This window comes from Leptodactylus fuscus, chromosome 2 (genome assembly GCF_031893055.1).
Source record: "Leptodactylus fuscus isolate aLepFus1 chromosome 2, aLepFus1.hap2, whole genome shotgun sequence".
NCBI lineage: Eukaryota > Metazoa > Chordata > Amphibia > Anura > Leptodactylidae > Leptodactylus > Leptodactylus fuscus.
Window position 1 is genome coordinate 142,155,781 of NC_134266.1, and position 24,563 is coordinate 142,180,343.

Sequence of the window (24,563 nt, forward strand, 5' to 3'; positions counted from 1 at the left end):
GCCCCCTTCAGTCTTTGTTTACCTGCCCGCAGCAATAATGTACCATATATACAGGATGGCTGCAGCCAGTTACTGGCCTCACTAGCATGTATAGCACGTGGACACTGACGCTGATGGTTGGTTGGGGTGGTCTCTTGTATGTATGGCATACCATCATTGTGGGAAACCTAAACAAAGACTTGCTGTAATCCTGAGAGCATCAATGCTGGGGTGGCAGGAGAGTAATGTTTAGTATCTTGTTTTATAACCTTGTCTGCACCTGCTTTCACTTAATAAGCATGTAAACAGCCCCTGTAAATGAATGCAGGGAGAAGCATAGTTCTCTTTGCACTATTGAAATAAATGCAGGCAGATGCATAGTTCTCTTTGCACTTTTAGCTTGCAGTCAGCAGCTACCTTACCAGGTGGGACATGTTTCATTTGGTCACCACATTTGTCAAACACTTATGGCATATCCTGTGAAAAACCAAATGTCTGAGTTGGAAATATCCAATAAATAATAATACAGAATCATTCACTTCAAAGTGAGTTTTTGTTCTCCATAACCTGGGATCTGCAAATTGCTTATTTTTATGCCTTTGTGATATTTTATGTATTCTATTTGAATTCCTTTTCTATGTGGCTGCAAAATCTGGTATTTCTGAATTACATAATATTTATGTACCCACGCACGTTAAAATATTCACTTCCTCCTTCAAACTTATGCTATCTTTTCTATCTTTGGAAGTGTTTATTGTGGACGTTTACATGTGTTTTTTAATGTGTGTGTCATCGTACAGAAAGACCTCTCGGTTCTGAATGCGAGCTCTCACTGTAATCTGCATTCAGTGCCAAAAGCCTGTCCTTACTTAACCCATCTAAACACAGGGCTTGGCGCTGGCAGCAACAGTGTCAAGCTAATGCTGCATGAAAGAAGTCAACAATTCTGGAGGCACGGATACATAATGTTTTCCTCCGGGAAAACCAAAACAACAGTACACTGCTTGAGACATGAATGGCAGACTTCTGTCCTAAAGAGCACAGTCTTATAATCTAAAGTCTTGACTTACAATATGCTATAGGTCTCCTCAGGTTGATCTGCAATAATGTCACAAAACCGTTCTGTCATGGTTTTTATTTATTTATTTTTATATATTTTGTTCTATGACATACAGTGCACAGAACAGCACCTGAATTGTTTTGGAGTTTAAGGTGGCTATGTGAATTTATTTGGGGTTTTTTGGGGGGCTAAAAGTGTCAGAAGATGGGGCATGCTGCATTGCACTTTAATATCCCTATCTTTTGAATTTTTGTGATAATTTTTTTTTAAATGCATTGTAGTTGAAATAATGTCGAAAATTAAATTAACTGCACGTTAAACTGAGTCGACCTGCCAGAATGACTTTCCAATTTTGTTCCTAGATGGGTATCGGCTCCCCTCCATGGCAAGCATATGTCCCAATACTGAGAAAGCCACTGTTAATCTCTGCAATGAATGAGCACCCATCCTTCTACTTATATTAACAAAACATATTATAGAAAAGAGACCTGTTCTCTGCTGCCCCCACAAAAGTTAATATTAAATTCCTCCCATAGGGCCTAGTTTAGCACCATAGTTAGAAAACCAAGGCCAGGGATACACTGGACAAGTTTGCAGTATCACATACAGACCATCCTAGCACATGACATGGATGCAGCTGTCTGGGGTTAATTCACTCCACTCACTCAATCTTCCCTCAAGCTGCAAATTGAGCTTAAATTACACCCCAACACATTCCAGGCACCCCAAATATTCTGTCACTCAGTATTTATTTTATTTGTATAGCTTTACAGACATTGTTAATCACTGTCCTATATAGAACTCACAATCTACTTTCAGATTTTCTTCAAAGTGTGGGAGGAAACCATAGTACCCGGAGAAAACCCACACAAACACAAGGAGAGCATACAAACGCCTTGTAAATGTTGTCCTTGGTCAGTGCTAACCACTGAGCCACTGTGCTGCCCTGTCCCACTCGCATATGTACGCGTCTCCCCACCAGTCGTATGCAAACACACTTTAAGGCTAAGGCCCCACATAGCGGGCTGCAGCAAAAAAAGGTTTCCTCTGTGGACTTTCTGCTTCACTTATATCTATAGGGATACTGCTGGTGTTTCCGTAGGTACAATTGACATTCTGTGGTTTCCAAAAAAGCGACTCTTTTGGAAATTGCCGCACCTCCACTGGCTTATCCAGAGTAATAAAAATGGCAGGATATCTGGTCATGTGATCACAGGGAGAGTACAGTCTCACCCCTGACCCATTCCAGACATTACCAATGTAATATGCTGATGACATATGTAAACAATATATTCACTAATGATATATACATGTACATTATAATTTAGTAAGGATAAATACACAAGTTGGCTTCTTTTACCACATGCAGTGCAGCTGGTTGGCTGTGGCAGGATCAATAGCCGCTAACCCACAGCAAAATGCAATACATGTGCGGTGGATAGGATCTAGACTAATTCCGTCCATACACCGCAGAAAACAACCTGCAGCATGTTTATTGCTGTGGGTTCTTATACGGTTTTCTACCTCTGCAGTGTGCCTAAAGCCATCCTGTGTGTCTTGAGCCTAAAGCAGTTTTTTTTCTCCAAAACCTGTAAGCAAGTTGGCGAATAGAATAGATAGCATTATCTTTTCTGAAACAGGTCCTGCAAAAGCGAGTTCTGCCTAGGGATGTAAAATGAATGTAGATGAAATAAAAAGTTGATCAAAGGCAAATACATTATGTGAAGGCTCTATTAGATAAACTTGAGTAACGTATTGTTCTATATTTTACAATACAGCCAAAGGTACTTTGAGTGAAGACACCATACGAGTTTTTCTGCAACAGATTGCAGCTGCCATGCGGGTGTTACACAGCAAGGGCATTATCCACAGGGATCTGAAGCCTCAAAACATACTTCTCTCTTATGCCAGTCGGAAGAAGTCAACATTTAGTGGCATCAGAATAAAGATTGGTAAGTCATGGTAGAAAGATGTATTTGTCTGTTATCATGTAAAGTCATTCTTAAATTCATCCCCATCTGAAATTTACGTTGTAATCTGTATGTATAGATTAAAAGATATTTTGTAAGCAAATACTGTTTTAAGCCCTGAGCATACAAAGTGTGGCCTCACAACATGCATAACTATGAATGATACAAGGTGTCTTCTTTATTCCATCATTCTGTGTTTGTGATATATCGAGTTGTCATATCCCAGAATAACAGATTAGATTTTGCAGTACATTTTCTCACAGTCTCAGGAGATACGTGTCCTAGTTGAGAATCAATGCTCTGGAAGTGGCAGAATTAGTGAGTGCTAAGGTTCTGAGGCTCCTGGGGACTACTTCCTCCCAAACCATCCACCGTTTTCAAATACTTAGGCACAGTGGTTGCAAAGCAGACGTAGGCATCAGAAGACGTTGGGTCAGGGTTAACAGAGCAGGTCTCCTCTACAGCAGCGGGTAGTCTGTGCTGAATAGACAGTTTGGTCTATGATGTGATGAGGGAAGAGCTGGTTGGAAGATAAAAGGCCCTCAGAACTTTTAATGTGTGCCAGCTACAGGTGACCCATAAGCAGAAAGATTTGCTTGGCTCGCTATGCGCACTCATGTTTTTTTCCTTCCCTGCTTGAAGTCGGGAGCAGGATTTGTCACATAATGGACACTACTTGCTTGATTGAAATTTTTTTTTTGAGGGGATATTTGATTTGTAAACATTGGTATAAAGCATAAAAATGAATGATGTTTAGCATTTACATGCTGTGATCACATGAACAGTTTTCATGGCTATTTACTTGAACAGTATAGTTCATGTTGAAAGTCTATAACAATGTGTACATCCATATAATGAGCTTATTGCTGGTTCACACCAATTAGTCTCTGTTCCCACAGCCAGTTGTAAGTATGATGTGCTCCTGTATTCACTTTAGAGCAGTCAATAGAAATGGCACCCAACCCTGCTTGTCAGGGAAGGGTCAGAGCCCCTGCAGTAGTATGGTGCTACAATAGGGAAGAAATGGTAAGAAGGTACAGTGCTGTTAGGTGCCAGTGCAAGAAGGAGACTGATCTTGTCCAATGCCTGCCCACTGCAGTTCAGATTAGTGGAGATGAAATAAGAATTTATTTTTTTTATGGCAGAAACACTGTAAATTAGGTATTGGGTATTAACAATAAGGTTAGGAATATGTAAATAAGTTTTCCTTGTTGGGGGGGGGGGGAGATTTGCTCTAGTTCTGCCTTGTGGGACGCAGCTCCCATAGATCAATGCCTTGTTTCTATGAAACCTAGAGACTTTGTCTGGAAATAAAACAAAACCAGAACATCTCTTCCAAAAGGAAAAGAAACCCATTTTTTCTTTTTGGAAGAGAGATTCTAGTTTGAAAATTCCCCTAATGATAACTTTGACTCCTTTTTTTTGGAAATGATGCCAGTCTGTTTTTCTGCAGTCTGCATTGGTAGAATTTGTGCCAAATTTATGAAATGTTGTGTGATGTTTGATAAATTAAGCCTATAAGTCTGGCATGTCTCCCTTGAATTGTTACTCCACTTTTTATTCTACCCACTGATTGTAGTGAGTTGCTGTTTATAAATCAAGATTACTGACATCTAGACAGACTAACCACACTTTCTTTCCAACTCACTTTTGAAAAGTGGAGTGTTTGGTGCAAAAAGTCTTTGCCAGATCCTGGATTGCATGGTTTCATAAATTCCCCTAAATGTCTCTAGGGCTCATAGAAAATCAGGCATTGATCTATAGAGCTACCTTCCAAAGTTGGCACTAGAGTGAGTTTTTCTTTTTCTGTTAAGGAGAACTTAATTGGATATTCCTTTCCCAGAATTTCTAGTAGAGGATACACGGTCTATTAGATTAGGTCCACATCTGTGTTCGAGTTTCTGTTCGGGGGAGTTCGCTTGGGACCCCCTGAATGGAAACCTAATCCACTTTAAAAAGCAGTTACCCACGGAAACCCTCAGACCCCATACACTATATTGGGTCCGCATGGTTTCCGTCCGAAAAGGGCGAAAAATGTGGAGAGAAAAGCGCTGCTTGCAGAAGAGAGGAGAATGGAATCCCTGTACGGAGAGCCAACACTGGTGTGAACCCAGCCTTAGACTTTACACACCGTAAATCTTTCATTCACTGCACCAGTTTGGACCTTTATTAACCCATTCCTGACATCCACCATAATGGTAAAAGGTAATTAAATATGGTAACCACTCAGGAGCTGTGCGTGCTGCAATAGCTGCCAGGTCTCCACTGTATTCTAAAGCAGAAACCTGGTGCTAATGCCTGCAATCAGTAACTGCAGGTTTGAGTTAGGCATCATTTTACCACGACAGCTGGGAGCCTATTGTCTAAAAAGAAATAAAAAATCAAATCCTGCCCCTTTCCCTTGAACACACACAAAAATAAATAATGAAATAATAATGTGAAACACATACACATTGGTATCCCAAAGAGTAGAAAATGAAAATTGAAAGGGGTTAAGTTTGGCGTATGATATTCCAGTCTTAATTGATCTGACCCAATGTCACCAGGTTTCGTAAAGTACATTAGTACCTCTTCTGACCAGCAACAAGGTTAGTGGTCATGGAGGATTTTGTGCTATTGATGGTCTGATGTGTCTAACTTAATACTCCAACAGCAAAGATGTACAGTATATAAGAACATTTGACAATATTGGTAAGAGTTGATTTGTAATGGAAATTAATTTTATACAAAGCAATCATTTCTCATATAAAGAATTATACATTTTGCATGTATGTTTTTTGCTTTTCCATCAATCGCGGTTCATACACTTGATATCATCTTGGCCATTTTAGGTTTTACTTACTTAGTTCTGCATGATCTCATCATGTTTTTGTTACTTGTTCACCCATGTGTTCTGAGCATTGACCTTTGCTCCCCCACCTAACTACTGGCACAATAGAATAAAATCTTCTGCTTGTGGTTCCTATTATTACTTGGCTTCTGTGTAAAGGTGGTATTTGCAAGGCTATGGGCACAATATTCTACTGGATATACTAAGCATATATTTTATAGGAAAAAGAAATGCAGTCTTATGAGCCAAGTTCAAAACTTGCTGGTTATGATGATCTTGGTGACATTTGCTGTGCAGTAGAATTGGTAGAACTTTGCCATGCTGGATAATTATTGATTATTGTGATTTACAATGAACATGATTTTGCCATCCGCTACCTTTATGCTTCATTTTATTTAGAAAAAGTAAAGTCTAAGGAAATCTGCAATCCACCTGTAGAGCAGCCACATATTCTAGCATCCTGCTGGTTATTTCTAGGACATTTTGAAACAGATATTTGCAGATCTGTAAAGAGGAATTAAAAAGTGGATTACTACCTGTTACCAACTAAATTACAACAGTCTGCAACATGGAGAACCTTGTCCAAGAGAATGAGCTTGCACGGGTAGATAGAAACCTTATATGTGATATGCTGGAGGTTCTCCTAATTTAGAACGCCTTTGGTTGACTTTGCACAATGGTAGAAAGTGCCGTATCCTGATCTGCATGGATTAGTAGTAGTACAAACTGTTTTATCTTGGTAGTAAAGTTGTTCTTAGCATCTTGGAAGGTTTGCAGACCTGTATTAGATAGGCATAATGCTAACCCTGTCTAAGACCTCTTTGCAAGGCAGCACATCACAGTGTCATGTCCGAAAGAAGATTTAGTAATGCTTACATATATGCCCTATGTATTTGAGTTCCTTTCTATGAGTATTTAGTGACTTTCATACTTTCTGTATTGACTCTCTTTTTATCTGCTGTTGTAGTGCTTTTATGATGAACAGTGTTAAACTGGGGGTGCCTAGGGCCCACCAGTTAAGTTCATTCTGGGTACCTACATGTCTACAAATTTCCATATGTTGCCAACACAAATTTATTTTCAGTAGTATCTTGATGACTAGCCCTTGCCTCTGATTGTCCTGCGGCCTGTAAGTAGCCTACTACCTGGATTTTGCCTTGAACTAGGACTCTTCGCTCTGTGAGCCAAAGACAATGCATCTAGATGTTCTCTGCCTCCCAGTGTGTCTACAGTATATAAAGATAAACTGGATAGCTTATTAAATATACTATACTGACACACACTAGCCTGTTTGAGAAGTTGTATAATCAGTATATATGTAAAGCACAATGTGTACACTGAGCCATTCAGGGTTGGGGTTGGATCCCACCTAGCCTAGAGGCCAATTGGGAGTTCAGTGAGCCTGTTTAAAGCTTGATGGTGACTCATTGATAAATCACATCTTATGTATTTTATCTCCTTCATATCTATCTTGCATTAACCTTTTCACTGTTCTTGGTGGTTTATACAGAGCCTTATGCATATTCTTTCTTCTTCTTTGCCATAGCGGACTTTGGCTTTGCACGTTATTTACAGAGCAACATGATGGCTGCTACATTATGCGGATCACCAATGTACATGGTCAGTAAAAATTCTTAAAAGTTCAGAAATTGACATGCTTGCTTAAAATGTCTTTTTGTTTTGCCTTCCTGTAGAAATTTGTTATGCTGTTTGAAACTGGTACTGTAAGTACTCACTCAGCAGATAGTAACTCACTTCGTGTGTGGCCTGGGAAACTACGAGGAATGGAGCACAGAGGACAGCTGAAAAGCTGACTTTTGGAGAGATGGGAGTATCCCTCTGTTATGTTGCCATGCCTCTGTTTTCACTGGTTTAAGGTTTTTTTTTTTTTTTTTTTTTTTCATATTCACTGGAAAACCCCTTTAAGGGCTAGTTCACACGGGTACATGGAGGAGGATTTTGACAGCGGAATCCACGTCATAATCCTCCTCCATATAATGTTTATAATGTAGTCTATGGAGACTGCTAGCTTTTTTTTTTCTGTTAGCAGGTTGTTCTGCTAGCAGAGAAAAAGAAGCGACATGACCTTTCTTCAGGCATTTTCCGCCTGAAGAAAGCAATAGAAGTGAATGGGAGGCGAAAACCCGTGTTTTTTTCCGCGTGTTGTCTTGCAAAAATACGCTTTTTTTTTTTTCTTTTTTTTTTTTGCAATAAAATGTGCGGAAAAAAACGTGACGTGGTTCTTTTCAGCCCCTTCACTTTACAGGAGGGGAAAACAGCTTGGCTTTTGCTTTTTTTTTTTTTTTTTTTTTTTTAAGCTTTTTGCAAAAAATAGCTCCAAAAAAAATCTTGGCAAGGTCCAAAAAAAGCTTGGCAAGGTGCAAAAAAAAAGCTTCCTAATTAGGAAGCTTTTTTTTCCGGTGCCAAAATAAGCCACACGTTATTTACATGTGAACTAACCCTAAGCGTGCAGAGGCATGGAAAATCTTGCATAAGTTGTTTTGTCAACCAAGGTCTAGTTAAAAGGATTGTAGGCATAACATTTAGAACATGTAGTGATACTAATATATGCTGTACATGGACACAATAGATACAGGTATCAAAACTTATATTTATGATTTTTATTTTTTAAGTCTTTTTATTGAAGTTTGTACTACAAGGGTATGCTGTTTGAAAGAAGTACAGAAGAAATGACAGAGCAAATACAATTAAAATTCTGTACATTAAATACTGGAATTGAAAAATCAAAACCATGCTGCAAAGTCCATAACATAGGTATCATAATAGGAAGTCAATAAATGGTCCAAAAGAAGATTCAGGCAGAAGAGCCAAGAGAAAAAGTAGTAAATAATCAACCTGTACTGCACACATAGGAACACAACAATACAAAAAACAAAATGCAGTGTAACCCAGTCAGGACCGTGCAATCTGGACCCAGAGATACAACACGGGGTCAGGAGACATGTGAGGTCATGGGAGCAATTTAACAAGTTTTCCAATTTAAGCAGGAAATGTATTAAGGGCTGTGCGGAAAGATGGGGCAGTGTATAAAGTCAGTAGTGAGTTTATATGCATCATCTAGGGAACACATTTCAGTCAAATTGGTCTCTAAAGAGGAGGACTCTCTTAATACATGATGATGGATGACATACATCTTCTCAAATACGCATTGGTGGTTTTCCATAAAATGGTGCGTGCGTTACCTGTGGAATTGATATCCAAGGCGTGCAACTGGTCAGGGATGCAGTCATTGGCAGCTATTCTTATGAATCTGAATGGCTGTATATGCCAATTTTGAGGGGAGCCTGGAGAGTTACCATATGATGAGATGTCGCCCTAGGGAAATATGAAATGTCAAATAGCTGGGAGCAGGTCTTACTATTGCCCAAACTTGGTCAATTTGGGATAGATTGTGGTGATTAGCAGAGGGACAGAACACCTGGGCCTGTGGGTACTTGGAGTGCCAGGGGAGTAGGGCAAGCTGAGGGAGAGGTGGCACACAGGTTCTGAATAAATCCAAAAAGGAATCTTATTGAAGTCACCTACCTACAGTACTGTGAAGCATGGAAATGAACAACAAATTGAGCAATGTTTCGTAAGACTGATAACTTTTTGAATACATTTAGTTATAGATGTATGTCCTTCACTTATTAATGCCAAAGAGGTGCATTTATCTTATCAGTCTTGGGTCATCAGCCAGATTTCACAAGTCATCCATGTGTTACAACCATTGTTCCTTACAGGCCCAAGGTTCAACTGCATTTTGTCATAGACTGTCATTTTCTAAATACTTAAGATGGTCATCTCCATCAGATGCCATCTGTGGAGAGTCCTGAGATCTTCATACAGTTTATTTTGCCGATCTTGATTTGAACTGTAGGTTTGGCTGAGTTTTATCTTGTGTATGGCCATCTTATACTTTCAAAACTACTAGATTAGAAGGATTTGTGGGACTAGTTTGACTGCGTGCTGGACACACAAATTCTGCTATGGGCTAATGGAATCTTTTACATTGATGTCCAATGTGTACATTTATTGAAAGTGATTTAGTTCCTTCATTCACTCTGCTGCCTTCAGAACAAAATATTGTGTTCTGCAGTATCTGCTCAGAGAACTCAGTGTGCGCTTTGAGAGTCACTGTGACCCACAGTTGTTTGATACCGACTGAATTTACCAATCAATTCCTGGAATTCTGTTATCTGGTGGCAAAACATTAGTGCATAAGACTTCGGTGACCTAGTACTTACATCTAAGGAATATCAGATATTACTTGGAGTCTGTGGATAGGACATGTAACCTAAAGGATTTCCACTTTCTGATGTGGTCCTGACTATAAACACGCCATTATAGTCTATGGTGCAGTGTTGTAAATTATAATAATCCCAGGCCCTCCTTTGACCATAAATCTGCTACCATCAATCTGTTCGATAATCAAAGAGACACTATTATCTCTTTTCAGTCCTCTTCAGTTTCTATAATAATTTTTATGAGTTTGCGTACCATGTGCTCTGAGATGGTTTAATGCAGATAAGGGTATAAAGGATAAAAGAATTTCTTTAAATCTGGCATTAGAAAGTCTAGAAGATCAGATAATCTGGTGCTTTTTACAAAACTATGTGGAAAAGAAAAAAAGAGCTATCAACAAATATGATCTCAGATGTAGCAGTGTTGAGCGCACAGCTCTGCTACACCTAAAATGTAGCAGAGCTGGCCATGTGCACAGCGCTACTACACCTGAGATGTAGCAGAGCTGCCCGTGCGCTGAGCTCTGCTACACCATAGATGTAGCAGAGCTGAGTGTGCGCTGAGTTCTGCTACATCAGAAATGTAGCAGAGCTGATTGCCGGAGGAGGCAGAGTCTAAGATCGGTCCTCAGTCCGATCTCAGATGTAGCAGTGTTGAGCTCTGCTACACCCGAGATGTAGCAGGGCTGAGTGTGCGCTGAGTTCTTCTGCACCAGAGATGCATCTCTGGTGTAGCAGAGCTCAGTGCATGGCCAGCTCTGCTACATCTCAGATGTAGCAGAGCTCAGCGCACACTCAGCTCTGCTACATCTCTGGTGTGCGCACGGCCAGCTCTGCTACATTTCACGTGTAGCAGAGCTGTGCGCTCAACACTACTACATCTGAGATCGGACCAGAATGGAGACTGCTGTGGACCGATCTTAGACTCCGCCTCCTCCGGCAGAACCAGCGTTGATTGGCCGAATGCTGTACTCTGTATGGCATTCGGCCAATCAACGCTGGTCTATGCATTCCTATGGGAAAAAGTCAGCTCCCGCATATTGCAAGCTGACAGGGATCCCGACGAGATAGTAATACAGGTACTTGGGCATGTTAGATGCCCCCAGACATGCTGTCCCAGTTGCATTCCAGGGTGTTGGCATCATTTCCTGGGGTGTCATAGTGGACTTGGTGACTCTCCTGAGTCGAAGTGTGGCTTCCCCTGAAACAATGCATTTTTCCCCATAGACTATAATGGGGTTTGATATTCGTTCGAATAGTCGAATATTGAGGGGCTATTCGAAATTAATATTGAATCTCGAATATTTCACTATTCGCTCATCTCTAACTTTAAACAAAATCTAGTATATATCAGTTCCATAACCATGCAAAGTTTTATACACTTTCTTTAAGATTACACATTAATCAAAAAAGTTTGAGAACCCCAGCAGTTAAAGGGTGATGTCCATATGTAAGACAAGACCCTTACTCTGAATCACGTACCAGCTATTCATAGCTTAATAAATTGCCTCTCAATATTCCAAGGAATTTCTGAAATGGTAATGACCCATAGATTAAAGAAAGCACCATATAACATCATTTATATTGCATGGTATGCAAACCAAAATGGTGCTAATAAAAATGAAAACGTGTCCCACAAAAACAAACCTTCGTATTGCTATGTCAGCGGTAAAACAGAAAAATGATCTTTTCTACAAAATAAACTTTTAATGTGCAAAAGTAGGAAAGAATGGAAAAAAAAACCTTTACACATGTTTAGTAAGGCTTCAGTTGTTGTTATCCATAGAGTAAAAGTAAAACCTATTAAATGTGTTTTTCAAGATTAGAAAAACATGGCTTAATTTCTTCCTTTAATAATACAACTCCTGTCTCCAGGTTGTGTGCAACATTGCAGCTCGGTGCCATTCACTTCAATAGCGCTGAGCTGCGGTATAACATAGAACCTGTAGACAGGCTTGGCGCTATTTGTGTTTGTAAACAGCCTTTTTTTTCTATTTCTGGATAACCTCTTTAATTTTCTTTTTCAATATATGTCAGAATGGTTTTAGTAACGGAATGTGGCAATAAACACAAGGAGAAAATGCTTGGCTCAGTGGTTAGCACTGCAGACTTGCAGTGCTGGAGTCCTGGGTTCGAATCCTGCCAAGGACAACATCTGCAAGGAATTTGTATGTTCTCCCCGTGTTTGCGTGGATTTCCTCCCACATTCTAAAGACATACTGATAGGGGTTAAAAAAAGAAAGAGAAAGCTGTGACCTGAAGGCCAAGAATAGGCTGGTTCTTAATAGCCATTACTGCATTTGATTCTGGTTCTCCAATGTGTAACACTCCTTTATGAACGTCCATATATAGGGTGGTATTTGTGTGTATTAATATTTCAGAATATATGCTGTAAATCTATTGCTATAGTTCCTAGTAAAGAGTGATATGCTTTACTTTCCAGGCCCCAGAAGTTATCATGTCTCAACATTATGATGCAAAGGCAGACCTATGGAGCATAGGAACTGTCATTTATCAATGTCTAGTTGGCAAGCCACCCTTCCAGGTAACCACTGTTCTTGCTACAGTTAGATTTATTTTGGTGAATAATTTACTGCCTGTGGTTTCAGAAACGTACTAAGTTTCGATTTGTGGTTCCTGGCATCTTCTTGATACCATAAAATGAGCTTTACTCTTAATATGAATATATCTTTATGTTAAGGGTCTAAGCTGCTTGTTTACAAGGCGGTCAGGAATAGGGTGTGTGCTGTACAAGATGCTCTAACCCAAATGTTATGCACTTACGATTTGTCATAGAGTTTTATGCAGTTGTTACTATGTTTACATTTAACGTGGGGAACTAAAGCCTGCATTTGACAGACCATGTCCTAATGTGTTTGTGTTACTATCTGTCTTACCATCCAGTGATTTGATCGGTCTACGTTTGTAATACATGTCTAAAAATGTACAACTGTGTAGTCAGTTGTGGTGATATTATTATGGTTTTTCCTTAAAATGATCATAATGTGATATTGTGGTTGCAGTGGTTTTCATTTATTTTATTTATTTTTATATAATGTAAAGGTCTTCCTACTTGGGGTAGGTTAGTTTTGTTGGCCCTTGGGATGGACAGCAATATTTTGCAACAACATTTGGAAACTAAAACCTGGAGCATGTTCAACACAGAAGAGACACAACTTTCCATGATCATTTTCTATCTGTAGGTTTCCATTCCTGCTTTTAGATTACAAATACTGTTGCAAAATACAGACCCAATGCTGTCATTGTTTGTGCAATAGGCTGATAATCTGTTGTAAACCACAGAAATGCAGAAACATCATGCACTGCTTGTGAGCTTGTTTTAATCATGACATATTGGAGAACTGAATGTGTCCAGTTACCCATTGTGTGTAGCAGAAATAAGTATGTTACTGTTTGGGAAATTGTGTATGGCTATGTTATTCATACTTATTAATTTCTTTTTGACAGGCAAATAGCCCTCAAGATCTGAGACTGTTTTATGAAAAGAATAAAAACCTAGTCCCAAGGTAGTGTCGCATATTACTATTTTACATATTAGAGTAGATTTAGGAAATTATATGTATCACCCTTGATAGTGTGTGCAACATTTATCTTGGTGTAGTGTAAGCTAAATGCAGCACTAGCTTTTGGGGGGATTTTGTGTGTATAGATAGATATAGATATATATATTTAATGAAACATGGTCATTGTAGACAAATACGTCAGCAGATTTCTTCTTCTGTACATGCACTGTTATGGAATATTAGTTGCAACTGATTTTTTTTTATCTAATATATTACAGCATTCCTGGAGAAACCTCAGCTTATCTATCTGCCTTGCTATTGGGACTACTACAGAGAAACCAAAAAGACAGGCTAGATTTTGGTAGGTTTCAAAACTTTTATACAGTGTTTTTTTTTTTTTTGTTAGTTTATAATCAGTGGCCAAAACCGATGCTTCATTTTACATTAAAAGTGTACTGGAATGAATAATCAATTTAGCAATAAAATGTGTTTTCTCATACTTGACTTCAAAGTAAATGAATTACATTATTGGAGGGGGCAACATGGGGGCTCAGTGGTTAGCACTGCAGCCTTGCAGCACTGGAGTCCTGGGTTCGAATCCTACAAAGGCCAACATCTGCAAGGAGTTTGTATGTTCTTCTCGTGTTTGCGTGGATTTCCTCCCATGATCCAAAAACATACTGATAGGGAAAATTGTACATTGTGAGGCCTATATGGGGCTCACCATCTACAGTAAATAAATAAATTTTCTTTATCGGGAAGTGTATTTAATTTAGCTTTGTGCAACCACTTTTCTGGATAACCTAGAACCATGGACCATGCACATTATACAGCTACAGATATGAGTGAAATAGAGATCGGAGTTTTAGTGATGGGAAGGAGGAAGAAAACTGCCTGATATATTCACCAGTGCGGTTCATTTGTGAAAAGTAGTTTTATAATTGGAGGCGGTATGGCAATAAAAAGCAATGACTCCTCTTTACATGTGTTAAACTTCTAGTACATAAGGAGATAACCTACCAAATGTATCAAGACAGTTCTGTCAGAATACAGATGAGCACACAATGTACTGTGCATGGTGATTATCTGCTGAGTGGCAGCGCAGGGTATGACAGAATAACATAGACTGAGGTATTGCAGATAAAAATAGCATTCTGTATTGAACACATTAGAGAAAATAAACCAGAATTGGTGTTCTGAGAAAGTATTAAAGGGACATTTTTAGCCATTTCACGTGTGTGTGGTTTACAGTAATTTTTTTTTTCATGAATTCAGAATTTTTTCCTATTTTAATTTTCTTTAAAAAAAATGTTTCATGGGTTATTGAGTCCATTGCATTGTATATTAATTTACCTTCTGAGTGATCACACATTGTAATTTACATTTTAGATTTAATATATATTACAATAGGAGGCTGATATATTTTGGCTTGTGAGCCACACAATTGGCATACAATCCATAAAAAAAGTTTCTGCTAATCCCATCCACACATTGCAGCTGTATTTTTGAAAATTGCAACATGTCAATTATACCTATAGAAACATTGCCGTTTTCCGTTTACGAATAATAGAGGCAGAAAGCTTGCAGAGGAAAACTCTGTGAAAACGCTGCAAAAAATGATTCAGCTGCAAAAAAAAAAAGATGCGTTTCTGCAGTGATCTTTTCCGCCGCATTTTTTGCTGTGTTTTACTACGTGGAGTCTTTGTCTTTGCTTTGTGCCTCTCACACAACTTTCCTCAAAAGGTGTATGTTGGATGAGGCCATTGGCCTTGTAAGTTTTTTTTGTTTTGTTTTGTTTTATGTAGATTGTGAGCCTCACATAGAGCTCACAAAGTACATTTTTTCCCCCCTGTCAGTATGTCTTTGGAATATGGGATGGAAATCCATGCAAACACAGGGAGAACATACAAACTCCTTGCAGATGTTTTTTTGCCCTTGGCAGGATTTGAAGCTAGGACTCCAGCGCTGCAAGGTTGCAGTGCTAACCACTGAGCCACCGTGTGAGCCCCAGGCCTTGTAAGATTTATCATCATTTACTCTAGTTTTCTGAAGTAAATCCTGCCAGATATCTATGCCAATGAGGAGCTAGCATAGATTTCTGTTTAGGTGCATGGACCCAAGGATGTGTCTAAATTATGACAAAGTATATGCGAACACTGGTGGGACAGGGATTATTAAGATTCACATGAGAAAACACTGGACTTGAAGAATCGGTTCCTGTGTGTCCAGAATAGGCACACTTTATGTACGTGCATACATGTATAATGAATGGTATATCCAGCTGTTGCTCAATATACATCTGTAAACAGGCTATCTTCTATTTTGAGCAAGCATGAACGTGAATTTGGGTGGTTGTCTTTTATCTTCTAAATCAGACTGCAAAATAGAGGCTGCCATATATGCCAATCTGTATCCTGATTGCGACTTTGTATGGTAGATATAGGAAGGTTATCCTCCAGTTTACATTTTAGAAAAGGCATTGATGTGATGTTTAGCTATTCATTTAGCAGCCAGACTTTTTGCTAGTTAAAGGGGGTTCTCTATCACATGAACATAGTTGAACAATCCTACATTAATGGATATGTCAAGTGTGGAGCTTCATGATCCATGGACATATGCTGGGTGATAATAACCTATATCAGTATTACAAATAATTTGATTTTACCTCGATTGCAATAAAAAGGGAGTCTGTCAGCATCAAAAACTTAAACTAACCACAGTACCTTATAGTGCTGAGAGCCGTCAGCACAGCGCTGTAATTTGTTTGTAGAAAGGCAATTGAGCGGAATTTCTTTTTCTGTTATTTTCCAATTAATTGCCCTTATTCTACATGGAACCCGTGTCTATCAGCTCAATGAAGGGCCTTTCGCACTCATACATTTGAATGGGGAGCTGTAGTACCAGGCACCAGTCTGTATTAACAAGCTTTTATGCCTGTGTATGTTATGATGAGTACCAAACCTGAACATGAGGGGGAAAGAAGCTTGATAATTAGAGAACAAAGCATTTTTTTTCTATATGTTGCAAGGTTTCCTTTTTTACCTATTGGTTTATACGAAGTCTGTTGAAAATACAGCAACCATTTAAACAATGTCCTTTTTTAAAAAATAAAAAAAAACACATTTTGAGCAGTATAGTAAAAAACCATGATGAAAAGCTAGCCTTACTGATGTGTCACGGACATGAACTGCTGTGCAGAATCCATCGTGTAACATTAAATGCGCAATTAGAGAACACATTTAACATTATGTGGGTATTGTTCATCCCAGCTGTAACAGAAGTATGCATATCCTAAAGTGCCACATGAAGGTATAATGGACTCTGTTTCCATTATATTAGCAAGCTATGTATTTTCTGAGCTGGAAATTGCAGTGTGAGTACTGTCATTTTTTTTCTGGCTGCCATAGCTGTTGAAGTGGTGGCGACTTGTCATCTTTCAGGAGATTCTAATCTGAATAAGCTGTGTACAGCAAGGTGTTATTGGTGCTTTGCCACATTTCCAAGGTTTTAAAATAAAAGCTTTTATCCTCCAGGGAACATTTTGTTCCCAAGGCTTCATTGTCCTATCAGAAGATTCGGGGGCGTTGTGATCAGCACAGTCGGTGTCGAAATTCTCTCTCATGGCAACAGAGCGAGCAGCCGTGCACACCTCGTCTTGGCTTCTTTTTCATGGAGTTAATTATTAGTCAGCCTGTAAGTGTGCCAAGACTTGACGAACCAAATAATTTGTTTATATGTCTGGATATAGACCGAAATAGCTTAAGAGGAACAAAAGAAAGCATTTTCCAATGTTGTGTTATGACTCTTCAGAACCATAAAATCTACAATATGTTTTCCATTATGTGTTATGTTTTCATTGTTGAAGTTTAATTATTAAATTAAAAAAATGTATTATCTTACATGGAAACTAAAACAGGCTTTTGGCTTCTAATTACGGTACTTTTATTTTTAGGATCGCTTTTTATTTTGTGTTTGAGTGGCTGTGATTATAGTGTACTAGTGTTTAATTGTTGGCTAAGCACAAAGGAGTTGCTATTTAGGCTTTTTGTGTTTTTCCCTGATATAGTAAACCAAATATAGATGTAAAAAAAAAAAAATATTAAGTCATACTTCCAGTGTTTAAAAATAAATAAATAATAAAAATAAAATAACATTTAAATATATATATATATATATATATATATATATATATATATATATATATATATATATATATATACACACACTTTGCTATCTCAGTGTGTAAATTCAGATTTCTGTATGCTGCTTGGTAGTTTTCTTCACTTTCCTCATTTAGTTATGGAGCAGAGCACAAAAAATGTCTTCAATTTATGACCCGTTTTCATTTGGACTTGTTCATATGTAGAACAGAAAAAATAAAAGTAACTAAAACATAACATTTATTGGTCCACTGTTAAAATAACCAACTAACGCAATTTATATTTGTGTGTATATATAAAAAAAAAAGTGTGGAGTCTCTAAAGGGACTATTACTATAAATTGAGATAGTTGGTTATTTCAACAGTAGACCAATAAATGTGATAGTTACTACTTTTTTGTTTTCCGGTTTTCATCAATGAAGCAATAAACCTCAACCACTAGTTGGTAAATCTATGTATGTAGCAAGATTCAAAATCCATACTCAGAGCTCATTCACATCTGCGCCCGGCACTCCGTTCTGCAGGTTTCCGTTTCCTGCATAAAACAGAGCAGGAGACGGAAACCTGCCGTGAAACCGGGTTTTTTAATCCGGACACAGTCGGACATGCAGTACTCTGTGTCCGGATTTAAAAAACCGGTTTCGCGGCGGAGAGCATAAAACGCTCACCGCCGCTCACAGCCAGACCCTGTCTGTGCTTTCCGTCTACTTGCATGTAGAAGACGGAAACCACAGAACGGAGTGCTGAACGCAGGTGTGAGCCTAGCGTCATCTGTATTGCAAGTGTAGATAGATATAATAGCTGCCAAAGGGTCACTTCACATAGGTGTAACTCCGGTTTTATAAAACCTAGAAAAGCTCTGGTATCATATCAAAGCTGAGCGTCTCGGATTTCATATGTCACCAAAAACACAGTACTAGCTCTATCTATCTATCTATCTATCTATCTATCTATCTATCTATCTATCTATCTATCTATCTCTATATATAGCAAAGAAAACCCAAAACCCGGAAGAGCTAAAGTTGGGTGCGGTTTTGAGCTTTATATGCAGCAGTTCAGTGTTTATATCTAGAGATGAGTGAATATACTGGATCAAATACTTTCGCCGCATAGCTCCCGGTGGGAGGGGCAGTAAAAATTCAAAGCCCTGGAAGTGTTTTTGCACCGGTAGCTATGTGGCCAAGGTATTCGATCGAGAATATTCGCTCATCTCTATTTATACCTAGTATCTCTGTTTTTATGACTAGTGCTACACATGAGCTGAGACCCTCTGACTTCATATGACACCAGAACCATATTTCTAAGTTACCCTTCCCCCTTTTGGCAGCCTCTACATTGAGCACTGGGGTACATGACCTGTTTAGTTAGAGCATTGATAGTAAGAACTTTAGAGCCTGCATTCTATTAATAGAAAGTTATATAGGTTAATAATAGTATATTACAAAAATGTTCACCAAATATTTCTCTATGCAATAGCAAAATATACAAAACCTATTACTTTAACTTTATGTAATATCTGTGTAGAAAGAAGTGTTTTGATATTTCATGTGTTCTCTAGGTTGGTGGCAAAACTCCAGTTTTAATCATGCTGAAATGAAGTTCCTCTTTTCCAGATGTCAGGAGTCTTATGATGCCAAAGTAAAACTAGATTTTGAACCATCCCCTTTAATTATATTTTTGCTGAGAATGTTTTTCTTTTTTCTTTTTTTTTTTCACAGAGGGATTTTTCAATCATCCTTTCTTAGATCAGGTGTCTACAGTCAAAAAGTGTAAGTACACTCTGGGGACTATATTCAGTGTAAATATTGAGATGTCTTGTGGTTAGCTATATCCCGCCGGACATACTTAAAGCACACACATTTGCAGGTACGTGCTGGTGAATTGGTTTACTGTGTTTACTTGTTCCAGTTCTAATCAGAGAATGGCATTAGATGCTTGCTGAACTGTTGTATTTCCATAACTCACTTTCATCCAAATAAAATATTGAGTTGTATTTCCATGGGGTTTTGGCACATCTGTTGCTGTTTGCCTTAGATAACATTTGTTCCAAGTGTAAGAAGAACATATTTCATGAAACCTACAACTTCTGCAGTCAACAGGATTGTGCCTTGTTTTGCATTAGTTGTCTTGACTTTAATGCCGTGTGTACCATTTGGAATGATATCCAACTGATGGATACGGGAGGTACTTATTTACTATTTATTTTATGGCTGGAACAAAGTTATTGATGTGATGGATTAATACTTATGATGTTAATCCTGATCCTCCGTTTGTCCATAGATAAATGGATTGAATAGTAATTATACACATATGGATAGTATAGTGATGTATTTAATTGGCTTTGTATTAAATATTAGTTTTCCATTATTGGTGATGTAAATACAATTTTTTTTCTTGTATTTCTAGCATGTCCTGTCCCAGTGCCTACTTACTCGGGGTCAAGTATTTCAGGCAGCTCCTGTGGAAGCTCCCCATCTTGTCGCTTTGCATCTCCTCCTGTAAGTGTAGGGAAAGTCGATCACTCTCTATATTGCTCTAATTAATCTGATATTTGTAAACATACGTTTTAAATGCCAATATTTGTTCTATGAGATATATCAATGGCATAAAAGATAGGGGCTTTTAGTGCCAAAATTTACATTTGTCCTCATATAAACAGGGAAAATGGTCTTTTAGCTTCCATGATGGCTGATTGATAATTCAGTATTTAGAGGTGTAATTCAGTCTGAATTCTGTTCAAGTAAATTTTAGGCAGGGGCTTTGCCAATAGTACAGCTTAGCAAGCCTTTTCTTCTATCGCATAGAAAGCAGTAGGAGAGAGGGTTTGGTTTTATAGCCATTACCTTACAAGTGGAGTGAAAACTGGTATGAACTTTGTCAGAAGGAAGGATCCAGATAATTTCTCTTGGGCCGTTATGTTGAACCCCTTTTAAAGTACTGTTTTCCCTTGGAACTCCGACTACCATTTTTACTTTTAAAAAGCTTGGTGTTAAGGGAATGGAAAGCATTCTAGAATTTTGCATTCTTCTTGTAAGAATTACTTCCTGTTAGTATGCCCTGGGAAAAACCTGTCCAGGTTCCAGGGAATGCTGGTTGGGAAACCTGGTCATTGGCCTGTATATAAAACTATATCACTTTTTAAAAGTAACAGTTTGTGTAGGCTAGGACATGTACCAGGTCAGCTCACTGACTGTATACTCACTTATGTCGATGTAGAATTGCTCTTTTCTGAGCACAGCAACAATTGATGTAGTAATTTAAATTTTTCTTTCCCAGTCTCTGCCAGATATGCAGCATATCCAAGAAGAAAATTTGTCATCACCCCCATTGGGCCCTCCAAATTATTTACAAATCTCCAAAGACTCTGCCAGTACAAGCAGCAAGAACTCTTCATGTGATACAGATGACTTTGTCCTGGTACCAAGCAACCCCTCTTCTGACCACTCATGTAAGATTCCTGTTGCAGTGTATGTGTTTGTGCTGTATGTATATAAAATATTATTCATTGTGTTTGCTGCATATAAATGTGCTGTATATTGGTTCAAAGTGCAGATTTTTAAATAAAACAGGTCATCATTGTCTCATTGTAGAAATATTTATTAAATTCATGTGACAAAAAAGAAATGATGAAACTTTTCAAATGTGTCTAGACAAGTGGGTTGTGACTTACTGAGAAAGGGTGCGTGGATTAGATTGTGACAATTCCATGCACTCTGCCCAAATAATCGAGTACAAACTAAGCCAAGCTAAGGCTGGAGCTCCACGTGGCGTAAATGCGTATCCCATCCACACATTGCGGAAAAATGTGTGACGTACACGCAGCATGTCAATTATACTAGTTTCCTATAGGTATAATGAAGGCAGAAAGTCTGTTGCTGCCTGTGGTTTTTCCCGCTGAGCTTTTTCGCTGCGGCCCGCTATATGGGGCCTTACCCTTCGTTCACATCAGCGTTCGGTATTCCGTTCGCGGAGTCTGCATGGGGACCCCCCGAACGGAATACCGAATGCAACTGCAAGCGGTGTGCAATAAAAGCACACAGACCCCATAGACTATAATGGGGTCCGTGTGCTTGCCACCACATCTCTGCAGGGATCATGCAGACAGGATAGTAGTTTAGTGTCTACTTTCCTTTCCGCATGATTCGTGTGAGCAGTGCGTGGCAAGTACATGGACTCCATTATAGTCTATGGGGTCCGTGTGCTTTTACAGCACACCGCTTGCAGTTGCGTTCGGTAGTCCGTTCGGGGGGTCACCATGCGGACTCCCCGAACGGAATACCGAACACAGATGTGAACAAGGGGTTAGCCTAAAGGTGTTATGAAGTTGCACCAGATTTCTCAGATAGCCTCTGTAAACTTCCCACATCTTTAGACTGTCTAAATTTACGCCATTTAAGAGTTAGACTGGATTAGTATATGTTCTTATGTTCCTTGTAAATTGATCCATCGGGATCACGAAGACAAAGGTAAAATATAAATTAAATTGTCATGCCTATAGGCCACTTTACTGGTTTATTTAAGAAAGAATCTGCACCCAAAAGAAATACATGGTGTTTAGAAACAAGCCTGTTCTTGTGAACTTAAATTGTGTCCCTTTTATTGCAGATGATATGCCTACAGGGACAGCCGGGCGCAGGGCGTCTAGTGAGTTCTTGATGTGTGGAGGGTAGGTCATTACTTTATCGTGTGGACTTTTGAGTTTTGTTCGTGCCATGTAGAATATTCTCTGCCGTCAGTATAACTGATGAATAATGTAACAGAATACGTCTGCTGTGTAGGGAAGCCTCTCCATGTAGTAACCTGATTTTCTAGATGCTATCTTTTTATCTGTATAAATACTTCCTGTGCTAGTTATAGATTAGAAACCATCCTATATAGTCAATACAAAACAATGTGTGTAGTCACACATATACCGTATATTTTCCCCATTTTCCAGGCAGTCTCCCTTGAATATATCCGGTGGGTGTGGACAAGTGCAGAAAGGCCCCTGTAGCTCCTCTCGTTGCAGCTCTTCAACTATTTCTAACAGGTGTGTCCAGAAAGGGGTCTTCAGAAATGGCCGTCACAATAAGAGAGAACTGCTAACCATGTACTGCTAGACATTTGCCACAAAGCATGCACTACAAAACATATAAAAATATCTTATCTTAGTATCCAATCTAATCCTGAATGCATGTTTTTGTAAAAGCATATCTTGTTGTTGAGTTTTTTTGGACAATTTTGTTATTTTTGTGGCTTCCAGCTTTTTTTTTTTTTCCCTCCAGAAAAATGCAATGGTTAGTTGTAGTCAGTAGTGAAGTATGAACTACACTAGAAACAGTGGAGAAGAATAAATAATATAAAAACTAAACTTAAAAGTGCCTAATTTTCACTTAAAATAACTGATCTACATGCTGAGCACAGTTCTGTTTTTTTGACCCCACTTGATGAGGTGGCAAGACGTAGAAGGAAATAGTTGGGTTTATCATGGAAGGGGCAGATTTAAAGAATAACTAAACTTTTGGATAACGTTTGATATTCTGGCAGTATTTGTGTCATTAATAATTTTGTTATCATATATATTATACAGCTGCATTTAAATATCCTACTCCCAACTTTGTAGCACGGCTATCTAGCCTTAGGGGCCATTCACACAGAGCCAAAATGGCACGGATACCGTGCGTATTATGGCGATTTCCTGTGCGGCATCCGGGGCAGAGTCTGCATGGTAAAAAAGCCTCCCCATAGAGTTCCATGGAGAGGCTTTTTTACCATGCGGACTCTGATGCCGTGCGGGAAAGCGCCATAATATGCCTGGAATCCACGCCATTTTGCTCTATGTGAATGGCCCCTTAGAGACACATGAAAGAAGAGAATCTCCTCTTTCATATGACTCTTAAAGGAAACCTCTGCGGACTTTCTGTGAAAAGTGTTGCATTGCCGTTAGTTTGTTCAACAACACTTTTTTGCCACGGACTGCTACTTGGGGCCTTAGCCTTAATGTGTTTTTCCCACAGGCTTCTCCGTTGGAATTGCAGAGTGTATGCCATCATGCATGTAGAAGTGTCTAGTAAAAAGAATTGTTTGTAAAGAAGGCATAATAATCAAGCCAAAAACAAACGCCATATTCTCTAAACTCGCTTTGGCCTATTGCAAAAATGAACCATCTAATTCTACTACTTACACTAATAGGATTGTTTACAGTCTACTTGCAATATATTGGAATATGTTGGAATAATCATAAATCATACATGTGTTTCATGGCAATTACTTTATTGCTGTTGACCTCTTATGTGTGAGTAATGTCCTGTTGGAACTGCAGACCTGGTCTGATGTGAGAGCTGCAGTGGACCAAAGCATCCAGTTGTCATGCAGCTGTTTCCTGAGGATTAATACTTTGCTGGCAGTCTCTCATGTTAAACCACAGTCTGTTTTTATTGAATACTGTGAGGTGAACCACAAGAAACGCTGTTCTGTATATAAAGGGGTATTCCCAGCTCAAGGATCATATTAAACATGTAATAGAGAAGCGGTGGTTCTGCATTCCCTTTCATCAATATACATGGTGCTCCGTGGTAGGGTTCTCCAACTTCGTAATGATAGGATGTGATACCTATAAGAAGTTGAAAAGATTAAAGTTTATTGCTTATAATTATGTCATATCATTTCATGATCATCCACCAAAACAAGAGTTTCTTAATATAGATATCCACAGACTATACAGGTGACATTTCAGTGTCTTCAGACCTTTCTCAGACCCAATCTGTAAGTGGAATTAATAACATTAGAAAAGATGGCTTTTACACAGGTTATCAAT

At 38.7% G+C, this 24,563-nt stretch overlaps 1 protein-coding gene across 2 annotated transcripts in view; it reads left to right on the top strand.

Moving 5' to 3' along the window:
- Window positions 1–24,563, top strand: part of ULK2 (unc-51 like autophagy activating kinase 2) — a 77,514-nt gene that overhangs the window by 38,223 nt on the left and 14,728 nt on the right. Inside the window, exons 6-15 of one of the 2 annotated variants that reach the window (XM_075264753.1) lie at window positions 2,818–2,991; window positions 7,386–7,459; window positions 12,527–12,628; window positions 13,552–13,610; window positions 13,886–13,968; window positions 19,486–19,536; window positions 20,174–20,265; window positions 21,044–21,215; window positions 22,373–22,433; window positions 22,704–22,796. In XM_075264753.1, coding sequence (XP_075120854.1) covers window positions 2,818–2,991; window positions 7,386–7,459; window positions 12,527–12,628; window positions 13,552–13,610; window positions 13,886–13,968; window positions 19,486–19,536; window positions 20,174–20,265; window positions 21,044–21,215; window positions 22,373–22,433; window positions 22,704–22,796 — 961 coding nt within the window. The remainder of the gene's footprint in view (window positions 1–2,817; window positions 2,992–7,385; window positions 7,460–12,526; window positions 12,629–13,551; window positions 13,611–13,885; window positions 13,969–19,485; window positions 19,537–20,173; window positions 20,266–21,043; window positions 21,216–22,372; window positions 22,434–22,703; window positions 22,797–24,563) is intronic. The other variant, XM_075264754.1, reaches the window with a different exon arrangement.